Source organism: Orycteropus afer, unplaced genomic scaffold, assembly GCF_000298275.1.
Source record: "Orycteropus afer afer isolate SDZICR_OR568_19922 unplaced genomic scaffold, OryAfe1.0 scaffold00340, whole genome shotgun sequence".
Classification (NCBI taxonomy): domain Eukaryota; kingdom Metazoa; phylum Chordata; class Mammalia; order Tubulidentata; family Orycteropodidae; genus Orycteropus; species Orycteropus afer.
Window position 1 is genome coordinate 2,830,629 of NW_006921927.1, and position 24,391 is coordinate 2,855,019.

Sequence of the window (24,391 nt, forward strand, 5' to 3'; positions counted from 1 at the left end):
GGCTCAAAAGGAGGCCTCCTAGAGGCAGAACTCTCTCTGACTGCTGGTTGAGGAAGACATGCGGCTGAAAGAGACACGGGCTCCTGAGACACGTGTTGCTGGGAAAGAGACGCAAGAGACACGCGTTGCTGAGTAAGACACCGAGGGACATGCACTGCTGGGGGAGAGACTGTAAGAGACTTGGCTGAGAGACGGTGGGCTGGGAGAGAGACTCAGCATTTTTTCCTGTACTTGAATTGTAGCCTGGTGCTTCCCTAATAAACCCTGTAATCTGTGAGTTCTGTGTGGCCACTGCAGCGAATTATCGAACCCAGGAGAGGTGGTGGGTCCTCTGGGAGGAACGGTTGGAGAAAGGGCTGGAGGGAGGCAGCATGTCTGGCCTTGTAGTAATAAGCCTTGGGCTATTGATGGTGATTCTGCCTTCCTCTTGTGGGGTTCTAGGATCTGAGAATTCCTGAACATGAATTGTAACCTGTTACTTCTCTAATCAAATCCATAACTTGAGAGTATCATCTATGAGTTCTTTGTGACCACTGCAATGAATTATCGAACCCAGCAGAGAAGTAGTGAGTACAGTGGGAGGGATGGTTAGTGTCAGACTTGATAAGAAGGCTGAAAGGTGGCAGCATGCCTGGCTTCATAGCTATCAGTCTTGGGCTGCTGCTGATGATTCTGTCTACCCCTCGGAAGTCTGGAGGACATCCGAGAAGGATACTGCCTCTGTGCTCTTTTTGATATACGTATATTATACACATACACACACATATGACATACGGACTATTTGCATAAAATACAGTATAAGCTAGGGATATAAATTTTGGAATTTTGAGCATATAGGTAGGTAAAGCTATAACACTGGATAAGACTACTAAGAAGGTAAGTAAAGATTTAAAAGACAAAAAGTCCAAGAATTATGAAGGATAAAGTTATTTAGTGAGCAAAGTTAAGAAGAAAACCAGAAGCGTGCAGTATCCTGGAAACCAAGGAGAGAAAGCATTTCAAAAAGGGAAAAGTGATCTACTGTTTAATGTGGCCAACAGGGATTTAGACACATGGAGGTTACTGGCAAACAGGAAAGAATGAATGACCTTAATTTGACTGGATCTGGGTACTGCCTGACAAAGGCACAGACATGTGGTTTTCTGACAGGAATGGTTTTCTGATAGAGGCACACACAGCATCACAGACAGAAACGCAGGCAGCAAAGCTCCACGTGACTATCTTTTCTTGCTGAGCCCTCCAACTGAGTTTCTTATAAATTATCAATCACATTAAAAAAAACCTGGTGAAATGGGTTAAAATACAGCAAAAGTAGTAATGCTGAACTACTACTAAAATTATAGCTCTAAACTCTCATTGAAAGTTCTCTGAGTGCTAAGAGTAACATTTACCTTCTTTTCAGTTCCCAAAAACCAAAAAACCAAACTCACTGCTGTTGAGTTAGATGTGACTCCTAGTGACCCTCTCCTTGGGTTTCTGAGGTGGTATCACTATGGAAGTAGATTGCCCAACCGTCCTTCCAAGGAGTGGCTGGTGGGTTTGAACCGCCAGCCTTCCGGTTAGCAGTCAAATGCCTTAGGCGCTAGGTCACCAGAGCTCCCATTTCAGTTCCCAGGTATCCAGAACTATTCTAAGCAAAGTAATAGTAATACATTGAAAAAGTACTTACTGTGCTAGGTAACAGGAATATGGCAGTCAACAAAATAAACAAATCCCACCCCACAGGGAGTCTAATATAAAGCTTTAAAACAAATGATCACAAATGTGATGGGTCGTACGAAATGGGAAATGTTGGAATCTATACCTCTTTTACCTAATTAATTTTTATGTATAATTGTGTCTGCTGTAATATTCTGGAAATGAATGACATTAAGTACCAGTTTCAATTCTGCAGTATAAATAAAAATGATAGTAGTACATTTCCAGTTATTATTTCGGACAGTCATTGCCAATTCACTGGTTAGGACAGTGCTATCCAAATGCCTCTTGAATCGAATGTAAAGAAATGAGATGAAAGGAAAGGCTTTATACAAATAAACAAAAAGCCTCAGAATCACAGATTTTTATTTCCTTTGGTCTCTCACCTTGATCACCAAGTACCAGGGCACCAGCTTCCAAAGTAAAATCTCCAGAGGAACTATCTTTTGAAAGAGTGACAGTCAGACCAGAGGTAGTAGTAGTATTGCCACATACATATACACCACGGGGAGCAACACTGCACACTGCCTTTAAAAAAAAAAAAAAAAAGTAAGAGAATCATCCTAAGTAAAAAGGAAATAATAGCTAATAGCAATTGCTCAACAATGTTAGCTACATGCCAAGTATTATTCTAAAAGCTTTACTGAATAATCCTATTCTACTTTAAGAGGAAGGAATTATCACATCCCCATTTACCAACGGGGAAACAGGCCCATGGAGCATTCAAACGAAAAAAAGCCAAGCAGTAATTTTAATTTTGAAGGCTCCAATGTTTCTTTCTTTTACATTTTTACTTTGATTTGCGTGAAAGTTTACAGAGCAAATTCATCTTCCATACAGCAGTAAATACGCATTTTGTTTCATGACATTGACTACATCCACTGTTGCTTTAAACATCAAGTAATAAAATGGGTCAGTAATATAGATAATCAAACACACTGGGAGCAAACAAAGCTTCTATTTACAATACAATAATTCAAAAGTTACACAAATCACACATACAAACTGCTACAAAAGAGAAAAGAAAGCTGTAACGATTCAGATCTCCGCATTCGTATTTTCCTGCATATTCTGGCTAAGTATCCTGTTTTCATTTTTATTATCAACTTTGTTTTACCCTATAATTGAGTACTCTGCTTCAGTGTTGTCAGGCTTGGGAGCAAGGGCTTAGTTAGAACAGAATATAAACAAACAAACAAATAAATGCACAACAGACCAAAAACAACACATGGATGAAATGTAAGTTTAGGAACTAAAATGAAGACTGGTTCAACATTCAACCACAGGAATAAATGATGACTTTGACACAGAGGACAGTGAGTTTGTGATTCATAAAGTCAAAGCAGTAATGCTGGCTGCACATCACAATCACCTGTGGAGGACTGTTTGCCTATGCACACTAGGCCCTAACCTAGAGACTCTTAATTCAGTTGGTCTGGGGTGGGCCACAGTATTTTCAAAGAGCTCCAAAGATGATTTTGATGAGTAGCTAGGGTTCATAACTCCTGAACAATGATTCAGCAAAGGGCCAGGAAGCCCCTAGTCTGGAATGGTCACTTTTGTCAATGTTCTGGTTACCTAGTGCCACTCTGACAAGAAATATACCACAAACAGGATGGTCTTAACAAACAGGAGTTTATTCTTACAATCTGGAGGCTTTAAGTCCAAGTTCAAAGTGCCAAGCTCTAGAGGCTGGTGAAAGCCCCTCAACCTTGGGGTCCAGCTCTGCCTCCTGCTCCCAGCCCACTGGAGCTAGAGGCGTTTCTTCACTCAGACAGCTGCTGGCTGCTGAGGCTGAGAAGCCCCAAGGTTGACAAGTACAAAGGCACAGTCCTGATATTACCAAACCACACGGCAGGCCATTAACTTAAATCCATTTTAAGTCCCAAGGTCGGCAGAGCATGGCAGGTTGCTGAACAACAACACGGCTACATGCAGGATCCAAGCGTGCCACAGGCTCGAGACCATTCTCAAAGTTTCTCCTTATATACAGGAAGCAGACCACATACCGAAAGGCAGCTACTCAGCTGCTCACAGTAGATTCCACCATGGAGTTGATTACCAGTCTCATCATGGGGCTGCCCAGCCACTTAACCAGGTCTAGCCAAGTTGACACAAACACATAACCACCACAATTAACAAGGGGTAGCGGGCATTAAGGCTAGTTTACCAGCAATTGTCACTCTGAAGAAACCATACATATTCCAACAAGCAGCATCTGTTAAGGCCACCATAAGCCCAAGAAGGGATAATCACCAAACTCTGAATGGCAGAGGCAGAATCTTCTTGGGGACCAACAATAACAACAACACATAAGGTGCCTTGCTTTGGACTCAGAGAGAAGCAGGAAAGGCAAATAAAGACAGATTTCTATCAGACCCTACATAAAACCCAATACAGTGTTCATGATGTTGTGGAAGGGAGAATCTGCTTTTACTTCCTTGAACTATTCTGTTGATAGGTGAGATCATGTTACAACAATAAAGACTAGCAAAGCAATGCTACATACAAAAAAAGGGAAAAGGGAAAGTATGGGTACAAAAAGGTTAACATTTCACTGATGCTGGTGTCTCAACAGACCAGCATGCCTATGCAGTGACAGGCAGACTGTCTCAGTCTGAAAACATGGTCAGATCCAAGTTACGTAATGATACATAGACCTCAATTCACTTATACCACCAGGCTCAGTATATCCTCTGGAACACAAACACTACATGCTTTGAGAAAGTTATCTTATGAATTATGCATGCATTTTATTAACAAAAGGTCAAATACTAAATGAGCGATTTCCTACTTGTAGCATCTGACTCTTTCCCAAGCCTGGATCTCCAACAACAAGAACATGTGGGTCTCCTCGAATTGGAATTCTGTTTTTGTCATCTGCATATTTCTGGCTTCCTCCAAAGAGTGCTAAGGCCAAACCTGCTTTAACAAGCTCAAATGTGGAAAAAGAGAAAAAAAAAATATATATATATATAAAAGATGACTCAAAAAGCGTGTTCCCCTTGTTTACAAAACTTATTTGTTTGGGTCTTTTATCTTCTTGACACATGAATGAACTTCTTTTTTGAAGTCTAAAAATATAAACTTCTATAATGTAAACGATTAATAAACAAGTTATAAAGCAACTGAAATCAGAGAGGCATCACACAAGTCAAAATCTACCTTGCAAAAGGCATGAATACACTCCACAAAAATGAAAAATATTTGTTAGCTTCTGCCTTAACACTTTCAGTATCCACAGTCACTCTAAAGGACATCCACTGCTATTTAAGTGATAAAAAAAAAAAAAAAAAAAAAACCACTGCCATTGAGTCGATTCTGATAGCTACCTTCATCAGGTTTCCAAGGCTGTAAACCTTTACAGAAGCAGATTGCCTCATACTTCCCCTGTGGAGCAGCTGGTGGGTTCGAAACACCTACCTTTTGGTTAGCCGCCCAACGCCTTAACCACAGCGCCACCAGAGTGCTATATTAAGTGATAAAAATGCACTACCATCAAGTTGATCCTGACTCATAGCAATCCCCACTGGGTTTCCAAGGCGTTGAATCTTTACAGTAGATTGCTCCATCGTCCTTCCATAGAGCAACTGGTGGGTCTGAATAGCCAACCTTCTGGTTAGCAGTCAAATGCCTCAGGCACTGTGCCACCAGAACCCCTTTATCTAAATGATGGGTAGCTTTTATTACTAAGAAGTCTCTGGGTGATCTAAAGAGGTAATGTACTTCACACTAATGGAAAGACTGGAGATTCAAATCCACCCTGAGGTGCCGTGAAGGAAAGGCCTAGTGATTTACTTCAACACAATGCAACCCACTGCCAGTGAGTCGAATCCACCTCATAGTGACCCCTCCTTGGATTTCTGAGGCGGTATCACTATGGAAGTAGATTGCCCAATCTTCCTTCCAAGGAGCAGCTGGTGGGTTTGAACTGCCAGCCTTCTGGTTAGCAGTCAGATGCTTTAGGCCTACACCACCAGAGCTCCTGTAATCTACTTCAGCCACTGAAAATCCTATAAGCCCAGTTCAATGCTCTGTAAGGTAACTTGTTCATAGAAATCGACTCAACAGCAACTGGTTTCTGGTCTTTTTTGTTTTGTTTTTTAATTACAACAGGCTGTAGTTTGCCTCCCATGCTATTCAATTATGGGGACTATAGATTTATATTAAAATATGATTAACTGGCCAACAGATATTAGCTATTACTGTTAAGTCTTTACATGTTATTTTTGTCAACTTTATGTAGTTTTGAAAAAAGATCAAAGAAAATACTTACTTCGTGACCAAAAATGACAGGGCAAAGTGAGCTGAAATACAGAATATTAAATTACTAAAATTTAAAAAATTAATTTCAACTTAAGCTTCATTGATCCCTTTTAATAGCTATAATGTTATTAACTTGATTTATCTTGAAGAAGAAAAAGTTTGCTTTACCTCAAAAACTCAAGAATGTTTATTCTAATAGTAAATTTCTCAAAATTCTTAATCTATGAAGGGAAGAATTCTTTAAAAATTGTGTCTGTATAACAGAGACAGGATACTGTAAAGCATCGTAACGTAACTGGATATACTTTTGAACTTCTTTAGAACTTTTAAAATGTGTCACAATCATGGTCTTTCAACTTTAAGATTTTAATCTATTTTACTGAATACACATCTTTAGACCTGCATAAATGGCAACTATACACATGGACCTTGCTAGATGGAATACACAGGAATCAAACCAACTACATCTGTGGAAGGAGATGATGGAGAAGCTCAATATCATCAGTTAGAACAAGGCCAGGGGGCCAACTGTGGAACAGACCATCAATTCCTCATATGCAAGTTTAAGCTGAAGCTGCTGAAGAAAACAAAATCAAGTCTATGGGAGCCCAAATATGACCTTGATTATATCCCATCCCAATTTAGAGACCAACTGAAGAAAAGATTTGACGTATTGAATGCCAATGATTGAAGACCAGATGAACTGTGGGATGATATCAGGAACATCATACATGAAGAAAACAAAAGATCATTAAAAAGACAGGAAAGAAAGAAAAGACCAAAATGGATGTCAGAAAACTCTGAAAATTAATCTTGAACAGAGAATAGCTAAAGTGGATGGAAGAACTGATGAAGCAAACAGCTACACAGAATATTTGAAAGAGCAGCTTGAGAAGACAAAATAAAGCATTATAATGAAATATGTGAAGACCTGGAGTTAGAAAACAAAGAGAGAGTAACATGTTTGAAATTTCTCAAGCTGAAAAAACTGAAGAAGTAATTCAAGCCTTGAGTTACTTGGATTTCTTCAATACTGAAGGGTTCTTTGGGCAAAATATTGAACAATGCAAAAGAAGACAGAAGGAATATACAGAGTCAATGTACCAAAACGTATTGATTGATGTTCAACCATTTAAGGAGGCAGTATATGATCAAGAACTAATGATACTGAAAGGAGTCCAAGCTGCACTGAAGACACTGGTGAAAAACAAAGTTCCAGGAGTTGATGGAATACTCGTTGGGATGTTTCAACAAATCAAAAGTGGAGGTGCTCACTTGTTTATGCCAAGAAATTTAGAAGACAACTACCTGGCCAACAGACTAGAAGAGATTCATATTTGTGACCATCCTAAAGAGAGGTGATCCAACAGAATACAGAAATTACTGAATATTATTAATATCACACACAAGTGAAATTTTGCTAAGAATAATTCAGAAATGGTTTGCAGCAGTACTTTGACAGGGAACTGCCAGAAATCCAAGCTGGATTCATAAGGGGATGTGGAATAGAGATATCACTGTTGGTGTCAGATTGATCTGGGCTGAAAGCAAAGAGTACCAGATATATAATACCTGTGTTTTACTGACTATGCAAAGACATTTGACTGTGGAATCATAACAAATTATAGAGAACATTGCAAAGAATGGGAATTCCAGAACAGTTAATTGTGCTCATGAGGAACCTTGTACCCAGACCATTAGAACAGAACAAGAGGGTACTGCAGGGCTACTGCATACCATGGAGGACAGTGAGATTACGTTGATGAGCGAGGACAACTCAGAAAAGGAGGGTGAGAATGGCTGTGCAACTCAAAAGAATGTAATCAATGTCACTGAACTGTACATGCAGAAACTGCTGCATTTATGTTTTTCTGTATACATTCTCAACAACAAAATTTGAAGAAAAAAACATCATAACAAATTTTAAAAAAGGAGAGAAAGGCCTGACAATTTGCTTCCATAAGGATTATAGCCAAGAGCCTATGGAGCAGTTCTACTCTTTAACACATGGGGTCACCATGCATTAGAATCAACTTGATGGGAACTGATGTGGACACAAAAACAAAGAGGTATTCTGATCCTCAACCAAGTTTTTCTTTGATCACCTGCTCAGCTATCACCAGCTCATACCTCCACCTTAGCAGGAGCATTCACTCTCTGGGGGTGGAAATACTGATGGAGATCTCTGAGATTTTAAGGACAAAGAACCCTTGAATAGCAATATAGGTACTGTACCCAGTCAGCTAATTAACTCATTAAAAGCAGGAAGAAAAACTGTCAATTTTCCTAACAGAAAAGCCCAAGCCTAACAGAAAAGCATGACAAGATCATTTTTTTCTAATACAAGGCTTTTAAAAAACTTCTCAGTTCTTTACCTCTTGATTTAGGGACATATGTCATGTAATGTTTCATTTCCCCCTATATCTTCAAATTAAAAAAAAAAAATCAAAACATTATCAAATTAATGGCACTAACTGTAGTGTATTAAAAGGAGCTCTGGTGGCACAGTGCTGAAGGCATCTGACTGCTAACCAGAAGGCTGGCAGTTCAAACCCACCAGCTGCTCCATGGAAGCCAAATGGGGCAATCTACTTCCACAGAGATAACGCATCGGAAACCAAGGAGGAGTTGCTATGAGTTAGATCCGACTCGATGGCAGTGAGTAAAAGAGCTCTGGTGGTGTAGTACTTAAGGCATTTGACTGCTAAACAGAGGTTGGCATTTCAAACCCACCAGCTGCTCCATGGAAGCCAGATGAGGCAATCTACTTCTGCATAGATTTACCAAGTCAGAAACCCAACTGGGGTCACTATGAGCCAGAATCAAGTAAATGGCAGTGAGTTTGGTTTTGAATTATGTTAAGCTACCAAAGCAGGACAAACTGACGGACAAGTAGTATTTTTAATCACCTTATAGGCGTGCGAAAGCTGGACAATGAATAAAGAAGACCGAAGAAGTGATGTATTTGAATTACGGCATTAGTGAAGAATACTGAATGTACCATGGACTGCCAGAACAAACAAACCTGTCTTGGAAGAAGTACAGCCAGATGCTCCTTAGAAGTGAGGATGGAGAGACTTTGTCTCATACTTTAGTCTTATTATCAGGGGGACCAGTCCCTGGAAAAGGGCATCAAGCCTAGTAAAGGAGAGGGTCAGTGAAAAAGAGCATGATTCTCAACAAGATGCAGTGACACAGTGGCTGAACAATGGGCTCACACATAGCAACAATTCTGAGGATGGACAGGACCAGGCAGTGTTTCATTCTGCTGCACACAGAGTCCCTAAGATTCAGAATTGACTAGATGACACTTAACAAAAATATATTAAATAAAAAGGAGCTTTGATGGCACAGGATGTAGGCACTTGGCTACTAACCAGAAGGTTGTGGTTCAATCCCACCAGACACTCTGCAGGAGAAAAGATGTGGTAGTCTGCTTCCATAAAGACTTCAGCCTTGGAAACCCAATGGGGCAAGTTTACTCTGTCATACAGGGCTGCTATGAGTTGGCATCAATTTGAAGGCAATGAGTTGCTTTCTTTTTTTTGGTAATTATGTTAAGTACATTATCAAATCTCACTGAAGCCTCAGAACCAACTGAGATAGGTAATTTCCATTTAAAGATGATAAAACAGAGAGAAGTAACATGCCCAATATCACACTGGAAGTATATGGCAGGAACAGACTATAATTTAGGTTTGTGTCCAAAGAAAAGCTCTTAACCACTAAGAGAAAGAAATGCCTCTTTCTTTACTTTTTCCTTCTCTACTGTATGGCAATAACATGGAAATTAAGAATATCTTGAATACTTACTGACTCTAAGAAACTCTTATTTGAATCTTTTTTGCTTTTTAAAATTAAACAAAAAATTTCCAATATACAACTAATTGAAATGGTTTGGAATTCACTATCCCCTTGCCTATCTACTGAGTGTTGTCATTATGTTACAACTTCTGTGTGAGACAGTAAATTTTCCTCATTATTTCAAGCAGAGGTCAGTGAGCTTTTTCCGTCAAGGGCCAGTTAGTAAGTATTTGTGAACCGTATGTTCTCTATCAACAACCACTCAGCTCTGCTACTGTAGCACAAAAGTAGTCACAGAAAATAATGCAAACAAATTAGCACAGCTCCTTTCCAATAAAACTTAACAATGGACACTGAAATTTTAATTCCACGTGTCATGAACAAGTCCACAATGTAAAGATGTGAAGATCTATTCCTTACTCACAGACAGCACAAAAACAGTGGATTTGACCCACACACTGTAGTGTGCCAACCATCTTAGCTTTAAGATTTTGTTACTTATAGCTGAGAATATCCTAACATGCATATATTTAATAAAATTTTAGATAACCTCATACATACTTGACAATGAGCTTAAACAGATTTTCTTCAGCTTGAATCTCCTGTATGGCATAAAGGTCTTTAAGTGAAAACTCCATCAACGTTCCATGCTTAGATCCACTCTCCGAGGTCTTTGTTTTCTGCCCTTTGCTATTGCTGACAGAATTTGCTTCAAGGTACAGAAGGAACATGCATTTGTCATTCTTATTTCGTGAGCCTGTAAAATTAAAATACAGTATTTGTTTTGATACTTTTATTTTCCCTACAAAGAGTCAACTAGAAAGTAAAAGAAAGGTGCAGTAAGCTATGAATCAACTAACCTTTATTTTAAAGGAACTTTTGCCTTATATAAGAAGCAAGGGATTCCCCCAAATTGATGGAAATTCAGAAGTATCATAAAAACAAATCATTACTGAGGAAAAATCAAAATGAGGAAAAAGAGTTATATTATACCTTCTTCAGCATTGGAGACTTTGACAATTCCAGTAATAGTCACTGTGTCCCCTGGGACACAGCTATCCACAAGATCATGAACAAGCTCACATTCTATTGTTCGGGGAATTCGACCTGCTTCTCGGTGATCATCAGACATTAGCTCCTGGATTCTAACAAGTTCAACAATGTGCAGTTAGTACATTTTCTGACTTTGGGTTATTTCCTGAACACAGTAACCATTCAGGGTCCATATGATATCAAGCTAGATAAAGAGCAGATTAGGGAGCAAAAAGTTTAATGCTGCATCTAGATTTACTTCAGTGGTTTCCTGAATGACAGAATAAGCATTTGAGGATGGCAGGATACATTTGCTTACCTCCTTCCAAAATGCAGATGAAAATCAGTCACTAAACAGTGAAGACAGTGCTAAGGCATGGAGAAGTGTCATCAGCAAACAAAAGATATTAATGATAGCTAAACTAGTAAAAAATGTCTGCCTTGAGCATTATGGTCTTTTAAGATCTATATGGATCAAAATGACAACAGCAACTCAAGAGACTGGTGAGAATGACAGCACAACTCAAAGAATGTAATCCACATCACTGTATTTGTACATGTAGAAATGGCTGAATTGGTGTATGTTTTCCTGTATATATTCTCAACAAAAGCAAAATAATTTTAAAAAATAAAGATGTTAATGAGATTTTAGAATGCAGTAAACAGTTAAATAGAAGTCTAGAATACACACAAGAAAATATTATAAGAGAAGTGGCAGCCAATGTTCTCAGCAGAGCCCTAGAGAGGTTTCCAACTTGGAGTCAACAGAAATGGAGAACAGGAAAAAGCAGGATAATCAACATAAAGACAAGTCATTGAACAGCTGTGGAGAATTTTTTTTTGGAAAGGGGAAGACAGGTAGGTAAATGATGTCACTTCAGCAAAAACACGGTCCTTTACTTTTGGCAAAAACCAGAGCAGTGTTCTAAGGAAACAGACCCACTGGCCCTGTGAGTGGAGCTAAGGTGTCCAGTGAGGATATGAGAACTCCAAAAAAAAGCTTCTTCATCCTGGCATTTGAGGGGCTCAAACTTAATTCAAAACCACACTCATAAAGCAAAACCCGAGAGTCAAAATTCATACTGTCTTATTCAGGGGTGAGGCCTTGTGAGGAAAAACTCCTACCTACAAAATAGCACAGGACCCTATCCCAGCTACACCAAATAATCTCACTCTTTATCAGACATTTACCAAAATGGGAACACAGAGCAAACAAATATTCTAGAGTATAAGATAATTCTTGAACAAAAGCAGGATGATGACACAACTAGATGTACTCATTTTCAGACCATGATGGACTGAAAGACTACAGAGAAGGGAAAAAAATCTCATTCTCAAAGGAATAAGATTGAGAACACTATCAGACCTCTCATCAGCATCACTAGGTGCACAAGACAAGACACTGCAAGGAAAATTGTAGCACACTGCTCTTCTATAGCTAGGCACACTCTTGCTCCAATGTAAGAACTAAATGAAAACATTTTCAGACATGCAAAGACCCAGAAAGTTTTACTTCACATTCACTTGTTTTTTAAGGTGGATTAGGTATCCCGTAGTGTATTCAAAGGGAAGAGAAAACTGTAGTAGGTGGAAGCATACTCCAGGAAGTAAAACCGGTGTTTAGAAACCTTAGGAAAAATAGACATGCTATACAACAAAGCTACAATACAAACATGAAGCACAGTGAAACAGAAAAATTCTGAATAACTAGTGGAGTATGAGAAACAACAGTTCATCTGACTTTGATGCTTAGATCATTCTCCTTTAAAAGGCAAAGGGAATAAACAAGCAAATCAACCAACCCAAAAAGCAAAAATAAAAAAATCCAGTGACAGAAAATGACATCCTCTTTTCTTGGCACCTGATCACCTTACTAAGTGCTTTGGTGAACAACATTTACATTATCATAAAAATGTCAATGCTCTCTACTGTTCTTGTTAGATGAGATGTATAAGCAAAACATCAAAGATAATTATGGATGGAAAACAGAAAGTAAATGTTGGCAATTAAAACTAACATCACAGAGAAGAACAGTTGAGAGGTAGAAGGGGGAGAATTGAAGCAAGTAATAAGTATTTTAATGTTCATAGAGAGAGTTTGCAGTAAAGTGAAGGGAGACAGAGATGCAAGAATGTTATCTAACCTTATGTATAAGGCAAGAGAAAAACCTGGGATTGTGGCCCTCTAAACTGACTGATTTTTTTTAAACACTTACATGTATCATTTTAATCAAAACTTAATATTTAATTGCTTAAATAATCATTGGGAGCTCTGGTGGTATAGTGCCTAAGGCATCTGACTACTAACCAAACCCACCATCCACTCCTCAGAAGGAAGACTGGGCAATCCACTTCCATAGAAATCCAAGAAAAACAAACTCACTGCCATGGAGTCTAATCCAACTCACAGCAACCCCTCCTTGGATTTCCGAGGCGTATCTCTATGAAGTAGATTGCCCAGTCTTCCTTCCAAGGAGTGGCTCGTGGGTTTGAACTGACAGCCTTCTGGTTAGCAGTCAAATGCCTTAGGTACTATGCCACCAGAGCTAAAGATACCACCTCAGGAACCCAAGGAGGGGTCACCATGAGTCAAATCGACTCTACAGCAGTGAGTTTGGTTCTTTTTGGTAAGTAATTATTATAAGCACAAACAGTGAATGTTAAAATAAGAAGTCTAGAAGAAAATCAATATATATCTAGATTAGTCTCCCAATTTTTTTTCGCTTACAGCCAGGCACTAGCATCCCAGCAATTCTGAACCATGGCTACCCACCACCCTTACCCTCGGTGTCCTCAAAAACCAACAGAGAAAGAGTGTCTCAAAATGACACACATGCTAAGATTACTTTAATAAATTAGGTTTTTAGACTTCTCATAAAAGAACATATTCTATGTGTCCCCTTTAGAAATGTTTTAAAACACAGATAAATGAAAGGAAAAAGTAACAATGACTCTTACTCATCTCCCATACTTGCAACATACCTTTTTATATCTTGCTAGTGTTCATCATAAGGAGCACTGGTAGCACAGTGCCTAAGGCATATGACTGCCAACTAGGAGGTTGGTGGTTTAAACCCTTCAGCCACTCTACAGAAGTAAGACTGGGCAATCTACTTCCGTAAAGATTTTCCAACTTGGAAACCCAGTGGGGGTTGTTATGAGTCAGAATCGACTCGATGGCAATGGGTTTGGTTTGGTTTTTTAGCATTCACTATATTTTTAAAAATGAAAATAAAATCAGGATTATACAAAATTCAGGATCATATAGCAGATAACTTTTGGTAACCAGCCTTTTCACTAAATTACACTGTAGAATTTTTTTTTGTTGTTGTTGTTATGTGCTGTTAAGTTGGACCCGACTCATAGCGACCCCTCCTTGGGTTTCCGAGGCGGTATCACTATGGAAGTAGATTGCCCAATCTTCCTTCCGAGGAGTGGGTGGTGGGTTTGAACCGCCAGCCTTCTGGATAGCAGTCAAGTGCCTTAGGTACTATGCTACCAGAGCATAATTTTTCTGCAACAATGATCTTTAATGGCTATACAATAATCCAATGTACCATTACCCCTATAATCATTTTTCCAGATGTTTAGGCTGTTTCCAATTTCTTGTTATCAACATTAGGAAAATACACTTTTAGCAAGCTATTTCTGCACATATGATTATTCTCATCAGAAAAACTCCTGGAAATGGGAATTTAAAATCCACTATGGCAACCTTAACCCAAGCCTCAAAAAAACAGATTTTAATTTACAATAGATGGCAGGAAGGAGACTTTCTTCTAGGGTAAAAAGTTACCTTATCCACAGAATAAAACAATCATGTAAGCTAATTAATTCTGTACTGACAAAATTTTCTGTAGCTAACCCATTTAAAATAAACTTGACATTACCTTACTTTTAAATTAACAACAAAAAAAATTTAAATAACCTCCTTTTGGTAAAAATTTACCCCCAAGTTTGATTTCATAGTATTAGGAAACCATCATTCAAAAACAATTAAGACATCTAAATTTTCTCATTTGCTAATTTTATATGAGTGAAGAGATTCTACTCAAATATATTAAATCACCCTGGACTACTGCTGCAGATAAACTACTGTGTATTCTCATCACCCTCCTTTAGTGTTGAAAGTCCAACAGACATGGGCTGGAAACCAGGTTCTACCACTCACAGGGCACATGAACACACTCAAGTTTTAAATATTTCCTTTTATAAAATGGGCACAAAGCCACAACCCTGTAAGGCATTTTGTATAGATCATAAAATATAGCCACTTCTAAGGGATTCCTTATTTTAGAACTTCAAAAACATTATCTCATTATGCGATGAATTAATACAGCTTTGATTATGGTCTATTTTCAGTTCAATGAAATCACATAATTGAGATATACAATGAACTACTTCTCAGTAGCAACAGGACATAATACTTCTACATCAAATCCTTTTGTGGAATCTGACAGAGAATAAATTGCAAGTAAAGGCAAGTATCATGTCAATATAGACAATCTTCATCAAATAGACCTACTATACAGTTTATCACTGTTTCTACATAAAAATCACAGTACAATACCGTCAAGCGATGGATTTACGTAGTAGTACAATAGAGACTGACACTCTGCCTATTATTTAACAATCTGATGGCTTACTTGATCGACTGCCAGTCCATTGTAACTGTGAGAGGAGAACTACGAAGAGCAGTAAATGACTTCCCTCGACATGCAGGCACAGGACACTGCAACAAGATTAACTCACATTCAGGTTTTGATAAACTACAATGACATCTCAGAAAAACTCAAGATATAATGCTCAATTAAAATTGTTTTTTTAATAAACACTGGTCTCATTCAGAGGGGGATCTCTGAAAGAGATCTTGCATAGATAGGGAGAAAAAGGTGGAACAACTCAAAATCACTTAAAAAAAAAAAAAAGACCAGGTTTGCTGGTCTGATAGAGCCTATGGAACCACTGAGACTATGGCCACTAGATGCTCTTTAGGTCTAGATTGAACCCACTCCTATGGCTTCCAACCAAACAAAAGACAGGCATATAAGCTGAACATTTACAATAGGTAGATACACTCCTTGGAGAGATCAATCATGAGAGAACAGAAGGGCTGTGTACATACAGGGAGACTGTTCAGGGGCAAGAGTGCATGGGTGGGAAGGACACAGGGAAGAGGTAACTACAGGGAGGAAGTGGGAGGGGAGCTGTTGCACTGTGGTAAATTGTATTTAATGTCATGAGACAAAGTGTATGTGAGCTGCTGTATGGAAAGTGAATTTGCTCTGTAAACTTTCACCCAAATCACTATATATATATATAAAAAACTGGTCTCAGGATGGCATTATAGTAAAATGTGCTAACAGCTATAGTAGCTTTCTATTTCCTTCTGCAATGATTCCATAGCATGAGCTTTTGAGGCACTTTACTACCTGATTCCTCTCTTACTACTCTAATTCAGTTGTGGGGACATGAGACTCTTCACTTGGCTCTCACACCAACTACTTATTTCTTCCTTTGTGCCCATGCAGTCTCCCTGTCCTTGAATGCTCACTCTCATGAAGGCAACACCCCCAGTCCCAACCTTTGCCTTTTCAAAGCCCTTTCCTGGTTCTACTCAATCCCCAGGTCTCCCATCTAGATTTCTTTTGCACGTTTGTACAATATGTAATGTACCAGAAAATCAGTCCTTAATATATTAGCAAGTTGTGTTCCAGTATTCATTGGTAAATCACTGTTATTCACAGATTCATAGACAGAGATGATGGCAGATTATATTTTCCAAATATGATTACAATAATATCTCCCCACAGCCTTTCCAGAGTCTTGCCACTCCTGTCTCAAGACATGGAGTCTAATTCCCTCTCCTGGAATCCAGGAAACCAACAAAATGTGACAGAAGTATTGCTGCATGACTTCCAAGGCTAGCTCATAAAAGGCAATGCCAGCTGGACTACTGCCTCCTGAAGCTGTCAGCAGCCATGTGAGCAGACCGAGTGCCCTGAGCACCATACTCATGAGAAGCCAAGACCAGCCAGGGAGAGACCATATGAGAAGAGATGTCCAAGCAAGTCCCCAGTTCCTTGTTTAGATCCACCCACCTTCCGACTACAACTACTCAGCTAAGTTATTCTTCTAAACTCCTGAACCACAGAAACCATGAGGAAAATAATAAAAAAATGATTATTTTGAACCAGTAAGTTTTGGGGGTGATCTGTTTACATAGCAATAGTGACTAGAACCAAGATCCCCTAGACAAACCATCTTTCTGCTACATCAATTCACTGCAGTTTGGACACATGTAGGAACTCTTCACAATATCTCTCATTATTATTAATCAATGTTACTACTCACCATATTAGAGGGTATGGAAATACCTTGAACAAATACTGTCTATAGGCAGGATTAGGATTTAAATACTGGCCTTTGCACTACTGGTGGTAACCCGAACCTTAAGTTGAGAGAGCGAGTAGATGACAACTCATTCATTTATCAATAACATCACTTATTTACAACCAATAACTGAATCTAACATACCCTATTTTTTCTGTAATAGAAAGAAAAGCTAGGAATTTCAAACATAAATATCATGTATTTCCATTTCCAAATTCTTCAAGGAATTATTTACTTTACTAAGGATTCAACCTTTACATGAGTGAGAATTCAATAAATGTTAAATTTATTAAAGTTCAGGGATAATAAAGGCAACCCTGGAAAATAAGCAATAGAACTTGTCTCTGCTTTATTAAAAGTTTTAATAAGGTCAGTAAACAACATAGTGCAGAGCTGGTACATGACCAGTAAAATGACATAGACTTACATGGCTTAGTAGTCTAGTGTGCTACAGAGGAAGCATTATACATCAATGGGAACAAACGTGATTTAATAAATAATGACAAGATAACTGCCTTTTCACCTAAAAGAGTAAAATTAGATCCCTAGCTCTATACCATTCACAAAAGTAAATTCCAGATGCACTAAAGATCTGAATGTAAAAAACAAAACCCGAAAACATTAGAAGAAAATGTAGGACATACATTTCAGATACATGAGTGAGGAAGGTCGTAAAATGTAGAAAGTCAGGTGGGAAATGACTGATCAATGTGACCAAGTCAAAATGTAAAACTGTACAACACAAAAAAACCCCACAAAGTTCAGAGATGCCAAACACTAGAAGAAAATATCTGTAAATGTATATAATCAGCAAATGCTTAGTATTTAGAATACAAAAAGAACTGCTAATAGAAAAACGAACAGAAGCTGTTGTTGTTCTTATGTGTGTCGAGTCAGACCTGACTCATAGAGACCCTTCCTTGGGTTTCCGAAGCAGTTATCACTACAGAAGTAGATTGCCCAACCTTCCTTCCAAGGAGGGGCTGGGGGGTTTGAACCACCAGCTTTCCGGTTACCAGTCAATTGCCTTAAGCACTATGTAAACAGAAGCTATAAACAGAAAATACAACAAAGAAGGAAACTCAATGGCCAATAAAGAAAAGATGCTCAATCTTAACAGAAACCATGGAAATTCACATTAAAAATGAAATATCATTTAAAACAAAATTAAAAAGTGTAACAACACAAAATGTTAATGAAGATATGGAGAAATGACACAAGGGTGTAAATTGAGAGCACTACTCTGCAAAGTAATTTGACAACATCTAACAAAGTTAAAAATAAGCTTATCTTGTAACTGGGAAATTCCTCTGCTAAGGAGACATGTACAAGAAGAATATTCTCTGTAGCATCATTTATAACGGTAAAGTATCAGCAACCACATTCATGTCTACCATTCATTCATGAACTATCACCAGAAGAATGGATACACACTGGTTATTCACTAAATGGAATACTACAGAACAGTAAAAACGAAAGAACATATTAACAAAGGTAGAACTCCAAAATAACTAAGGGGGGAGGGAAAAATTGTAGAATGTTACACTTAGTGTACCATTTATGTATATACAACAAAACAAACTCTACACATACAGTCAAGACTTGCCCTACCTCTTACTATTTTCCAGAGTTGCCTTTATGATTCTTGATTTAATATATTTTAATTTATTAAATTTTTACTCAAGTATATGAGGAATGTATACCATTTTTAGAATAGTAGCTACCTTTACAGATGGGAAGGAGCTCTGGCGGTGTAGTGGTTAAGGCACCGGGCTGCTACACAAAAGATCGGTGGCTTGAACCCACCAGTCACTCTATGGAAGAAAGAGGAGGCAGTCTGCTTCTATAAAGATTTATAGCCTCAGAAACTCAATGGAGGTTCCTATGAGTTGGAATCAACTCAATGACAATGAGTTTGGTTTTTGGTTTAGGGATGGGAGAGGGGACAGAACTGGGGAGAGGAACAAAGAGACTTCAACTTTAACTATTATATTTTTTGTTAAAAAAAAAAATTAAGCTAAAATCATAAAATACGTCAATTCAGAATGGGGGGATACACAGATGTTGTTACAATAATGTCTGTTCTATAGTTTTAAAAAAATTAATAAAGAACAAGGAACAAAACATATCACTTCCAAAACAGTGGAAGGAATAAAGGAAAGAAAACTTGATGTATGTACTGATGAAGTCAGAATATAGAAACATGAATAGAACAGATACATATTAACTCCAGCATCATGACTGCCTCTGAGAATGGTATAGACAAGAAGTAAAAAGAGGCACTAATTATAACTGTCATGCTTTGTATCTTTAAAAAAATATCTGGAGCATAGCTGGCAAAATGTGAATTTTGGGTGGTGGGAGAGGAATGTATTTATTTATTTATGTGTCTTTTGTCCCGTTAAGTATTTTATAATTCAAAAACTGAAATAAAATTAAATTGATTTGCCTCCTTCACTAAGACAAATAATGAAGTAGTTAAAGAACGTGATATCACCTTTGTGGGGAGAGTATATTTTCCATCTGTAAGAGACAAGCTCTGAATTTCTCCACATGCAGCACACAGAAAAGCCATCTTGGTGCAAAGGGGCTTTATATTACTGACTCGAACCACTGTCCCTCTTAGAGCAATGTATTTTCCATAATAATTTGCTCGGACACTCTTGAGGTGTGTCAAGGGCTCATAGTTGTATACCCTAAAAAAGAAGAATATATTTATCTATGAATTTACAATGAATAGAAAGTCGGGGTTGTGTTTTCACAAGGTTTCTTTTTTTACAAGCAACTATGTGAGGATACTTAAACTACATCACTACTATGTATATATCTCTCAGAAATTTCACAAGAATGAAATCATTCTTTGAAATAAAAATTGTTCTATTTTCTCCTTATTTCTTGTCCCACAGTCTGTTCTCTAGGAAAAAAGGAAAATAGAGTGCCAAAAAGAAAGCCTACAGATTCAACAACTTTTGGGTGTCTAGCTTCTTTTTAAAGAACTTTTAGAAAATATCTTCTATAAATTCCAGAAGGGAAAAACAAAACCCATGATTGCCTTATTCATCTCTTAATGAGAATATAAAGTTTTAAAACACAATAAAGATGAATTCAAGAAAAGCAAAATGAGCTGTATAATTTCATTTGTTCCCTATGTCTAGGAGAAACTTAATTACACAAAATCTAATCACACCAGTTAATATATTACATGAATTATTAAATTTACACAGCAATCTTTGTAAGTAAATATCCAAAACTGACATCTACATACACTAACAAGTAGGAAAATCAACTTATTTGGACAGAAAAGCCTTATTTCTCTTATGTTTCACTTTAGTATAATGATCAATGATAGCAAGGAAATTAACATCCTTTCAACTGATTTTCTTTGCTCTATAAAATGTGACTGCCATTCTAAATACTTTCACACCAGCAAAGTCCTTACCTTGCATGAATGTGCGGCACATTTACCATCGTTTCCCCATCACTGGACAATCCTTCTTGGGCTTGTAATTCAGCTGCATGCCTTTCAAGGTCCTTAGTCAATATCTAAACAAGGACAGATATTTACTAAAAAGTTGGAAAACAAAACAAACTCTTTTAAGTACAACTTTTCATAGAATACATTAGAATATAAACACTTCAGAACAGAATGCAAACAGAACTCTCACAGCCCTTTAAAAATCTGGTATTTAATTATAATTGATCTTACCCTCAATGAGACGGATTGACACAATAGCCTCAAGAATTGGCTCAAATTTATCAAAGATCATGGAGATGGTGCAGAACTGGGCAATGATTCATTCTGTTATACACAGGTCACCATGAGTTGGAGTCAACTGGACAGCAGCTAACAATTTTACAGTGGTTTATGTTTGACCTGGAATTTTGCTCTTCCTGGGCTGGAAAATTCCAGCATCCCGGTCTACCTTTTGTCCAACACAGAAACCGAATTCACTGCCATTGAGTCAATTCTGACTAAGAAACACCCATCAGGTTTCCAAGGCTATAAATCCTTACGGAAGCAGATCACCTCATCTTTCTTCCAAGTAGTGAATTTCAAACCACAGACCTTTTTTGGTTAGCAGCCAGATGCTTTAACCACAATACCACCAGAGCTCCTTCTTTCTGCCCCAACTACATGTAATATTAAAAGTCCTTATAAGAGCCCCCAAAGCTATTATCTTCTTCATAGTCACTGATTAATCACGATAGAGAAAATAAAGATATTCAATTCCCACTCCCTTGACATCTGACATTGTATCAAATAAATATCTAACATTTATTTGTGTACAAAGCAGCATGCTGACAATCTAAGAGGAAAAATAAGATATACATATATAATAGTAATTGTTATAAGACCGTAACGATGTACAGTCAAAATACAAGTTTTGAAAAGGGGCCATGAGAAAAGGTTTCATGTAAGGGCAAGTGAGCTAGACTCAAGGAAGTTGGATATGCAGGGATTGGCAGGAGTAGAGAGTAATGAAGAGAGCTCAGTTTAGCCACACTATAGTGAATGAAGGAGTAGCAGGGAGAGGAAGTTGGACCAGATCATGGAAGGCCTTCAATGCCACTAAAGGATTTGGATTTCATTTATTTAAAATGAGTCACCAAGTTTCCAAGCACAGATCATGTTTTACAAAGTATGGCAGTAACAGAAAGATAATGCAAGCTTAGTTACAAGCAGAAGCAGTAAGAATGGAAAGGAAGTGGATTTAAGAGACATTTTGGAAACAGAAAGCACATGGTGAATGTTGGAGGTGGGGAGACAATGAACAAGATGAGTCTAAGATACCAGCCAAGCATCCCAGCAGTCTAGTTAATACCACTGCATATGCTTTTGTGATAAACTGTCCCCTTGTGCCTGGATACTCTCTTATTTTCCCTTTCTAGATAAAGCCTATGTACTCCTTCAGGATGTATCATTAACTTACGACCTCTATAAAGTCTTATTCTAAGCATTCCCTGTCCCTTCCTCAACAGTTGAAGATCTTGTCTTTAGCCTCTGAGTGCATCTAACCCTTTATCTGTGGTTCTGAGATTTACTACTCTTTACCTGGAAGCATTTGTCTGTCTGCCAATCACATACGTTATTATCTTATCCTGAGAAAAACTGAGGCAGACATGGCACATTTGTAATTTTCATTTTATATAATACATGTATGTAATACTTGGGGTGGTTAAGTGACATGCCACAGAACTTAGATCTGAGAATGATCTTTTTGTTCCCTGTTCATTAACGATACACCATGATACTTTATCTTATCTTCCCTATGAGTATATAGCTCCTTGAAGACAAGGTTTAATTTCTGCACAACCTTTAATTAGATGAAATTAATTGAAGTTAGAAGTAAACAACAAATGTCTAACTTACATGGAAAACTCATTCTTGACCTTTAATGTTATATAAATTCTCCCTCAGTTTTAAAGGACTGAACCAACCCTAAAACCAAATCCAACCTACAGCTGTTGAGTCGATTCTGACTCATAGCAGCCAGCCTTTTATAGAGAGAGGAACTGCCCCATAAGGTTTGGGGTTTCCAAGGCTATTAATCTTTACAGAAACAAACTCTTGCTCCTGAAGAGTGACTGGTAGGTTTGAACCACCACCCTTTTGGTTGACAACCAAGCACTTGAACCATTGCACCACCAGGGCCCCTTATAACCAACCCCTCAAAACCAAAACCACACTCACTGCCATCGCATTGATTTCGATTCAGAGACCCTATTGGGTTTCTGAGGCAGTAAATCTTTACGGAAATAGACTGCCTCATCTTCCTTCCATGCAGCTGCTACTGGGTTTGAACCAACCCTCTGGTTAGCAGTCAGATGCCTCAGGCACCGTGCCACCAGAGCTCTGTAACCAACTCCTACTCATAATAAAATGTTCATCACAATCACCTTCACTTGCTGCACATGCAGCTTTTAAATCACTGAATAAGGCTTTGAGCCTTTTCTTGCACTAAAGTCAGGCTAACTAAGAACCATGCGCACATGTTCTGACTCACAAATCTGACTTAGAAATGGATGTCGTTTATAACCTGAAAGACCTGTATTTAGGTCTTTCACTAAACTGCTGTATATGGGACAAATAGTATCTCTTAAGGCAGGATTGCCACCTCACTTACAGCCAACATCTGCTGGTAACAGGTAAATATATTTTCAGAAGGTACTGCCACTATGAAATTTTCCTTTAAAATTTTGACAAAAGTCTACATGAAGTAACTTAACTGTTTACCTGATGTATTGCCAGACCCATGCAAGCCAAGGTTTTCTCAGGCGTATCCCTTAGTTCATTTGCTATATTTGGTATCAAGTTAGTGATTTCATCATCTTTCATCAGTTCTTTAAAATCCACCAAAATACTTCCCTTTCTTTCTATTTCATCCTATAAAATATGAAGGTATGGAAATGATCATTGTTTTTTTCAGTCAGTTATCATCACTAGGTATTCAATTACATACTTCGAGAAAGCATATAACATTTATATGGTAATAATGACTAAAAATACAAGTATAAGCTTTGTGCCAAACATGGTTCTAATATTTTAGATATTATTTATGCCTCATAAGAACCCTATGGAGTAAGAATTAATACTGCTACCTCTAGCTAATATATGAAGAAACTGAGGCAAGGAGAAGCATTCACCAAAGTGCAAACTGAAGGTTAAGTGGCAGATCCAGTATGTGAACCAAGGCAGCCTGACTCCAGTGTCTATAACCAAAATAGCTAGCACCTCAAATACATTGTTTAATAAGATGACACATAAAAGCAGACTAATAGCATTTTTGTGCAGGAATCTTACCTTATCATATAAATCAATGCGCCTTGTGAAAAACTTTTCAAATGCTTGAATCTTCTCAATAAAAGGAGAGCTATCACTGTAAACTAATCCAACAAATATGGCATTAGCACTACCGTGAAAAATACAAGCATATTTTTTGTGAGACAGAAGAAATACTATATACATGGTAGAGAATTTTTCCAGTTGTTCTGTATTCTAATTACATTTAGGAAAGACCTGGTATAGAATGCATACAGGCATACCTTGGAGATACTGCAGCTTCAGTTCCAGACCACCACAATAACGCAATAAAACAAACTTGCAATAAAGCAAGTCACGCAAATTTTCTGGTTTCCCAGTGCACACAAAAGTTATGTTTACACTATAATGCAGTCTATTAAGCGTGCAATACCATTAT

At 37.9% G+C, this 24,391-nt stretch overlaps 1 protein-coding gene across 1 annotated transcript in view; it reads right to left on the reverse strand.

Moving 5' to 3' along the window:
* The window catches only part of MCM8 (minichromosome maintenance 8 homologous recombination repair factor), a 61,944-nt gene that overhangs the window by 30,782 nt on the left and 6,771 nt on the right, over positions 1-24,391 (reverse strand). The window contains exons 2-12 of the mRNA XM_007952479.1: positions 23,995-24,077; positions 23,428-23,577; positions 20,632-20,735; positions 19,690-19,888; positions 15,446-15,531; positions 10,762-10,913; positions 10,330-10,525; positions 5,975-6,005; positions 4,493-4,633; positions 2,085-2,226; positions 1,670-1,673 (exon numbers count right to left, since the gene is read on the reverse strand). Of these exons, the coding sequence (XP_007950670.1) occupies positions 1,670-1,673; positions 2,085-2,226; positions 4,493-4,633; positions 5,975-6,005; positions 10,330-10,525; positions 10,762-10,913; positions 15,446-15,531; positions 19,690-19,888; positions 20,632-20,735; positions 23,428-23,577; positions 23,995-24,077 (1,288 nt within the window). The remainder of the gene's footprint in view (positions 1-1,669; positions 1,674-2,084; positions 2,227-4,492; positions 4,634-5,974; positions 6,006-10,329; positions 10,526-10,761; positions 10,914-15,445; positions 15,532-19,689; positions 19,889-20,631; positions 20,736-23,427; positions 23,578-23,994; positions 24,078-24,391) is intronic.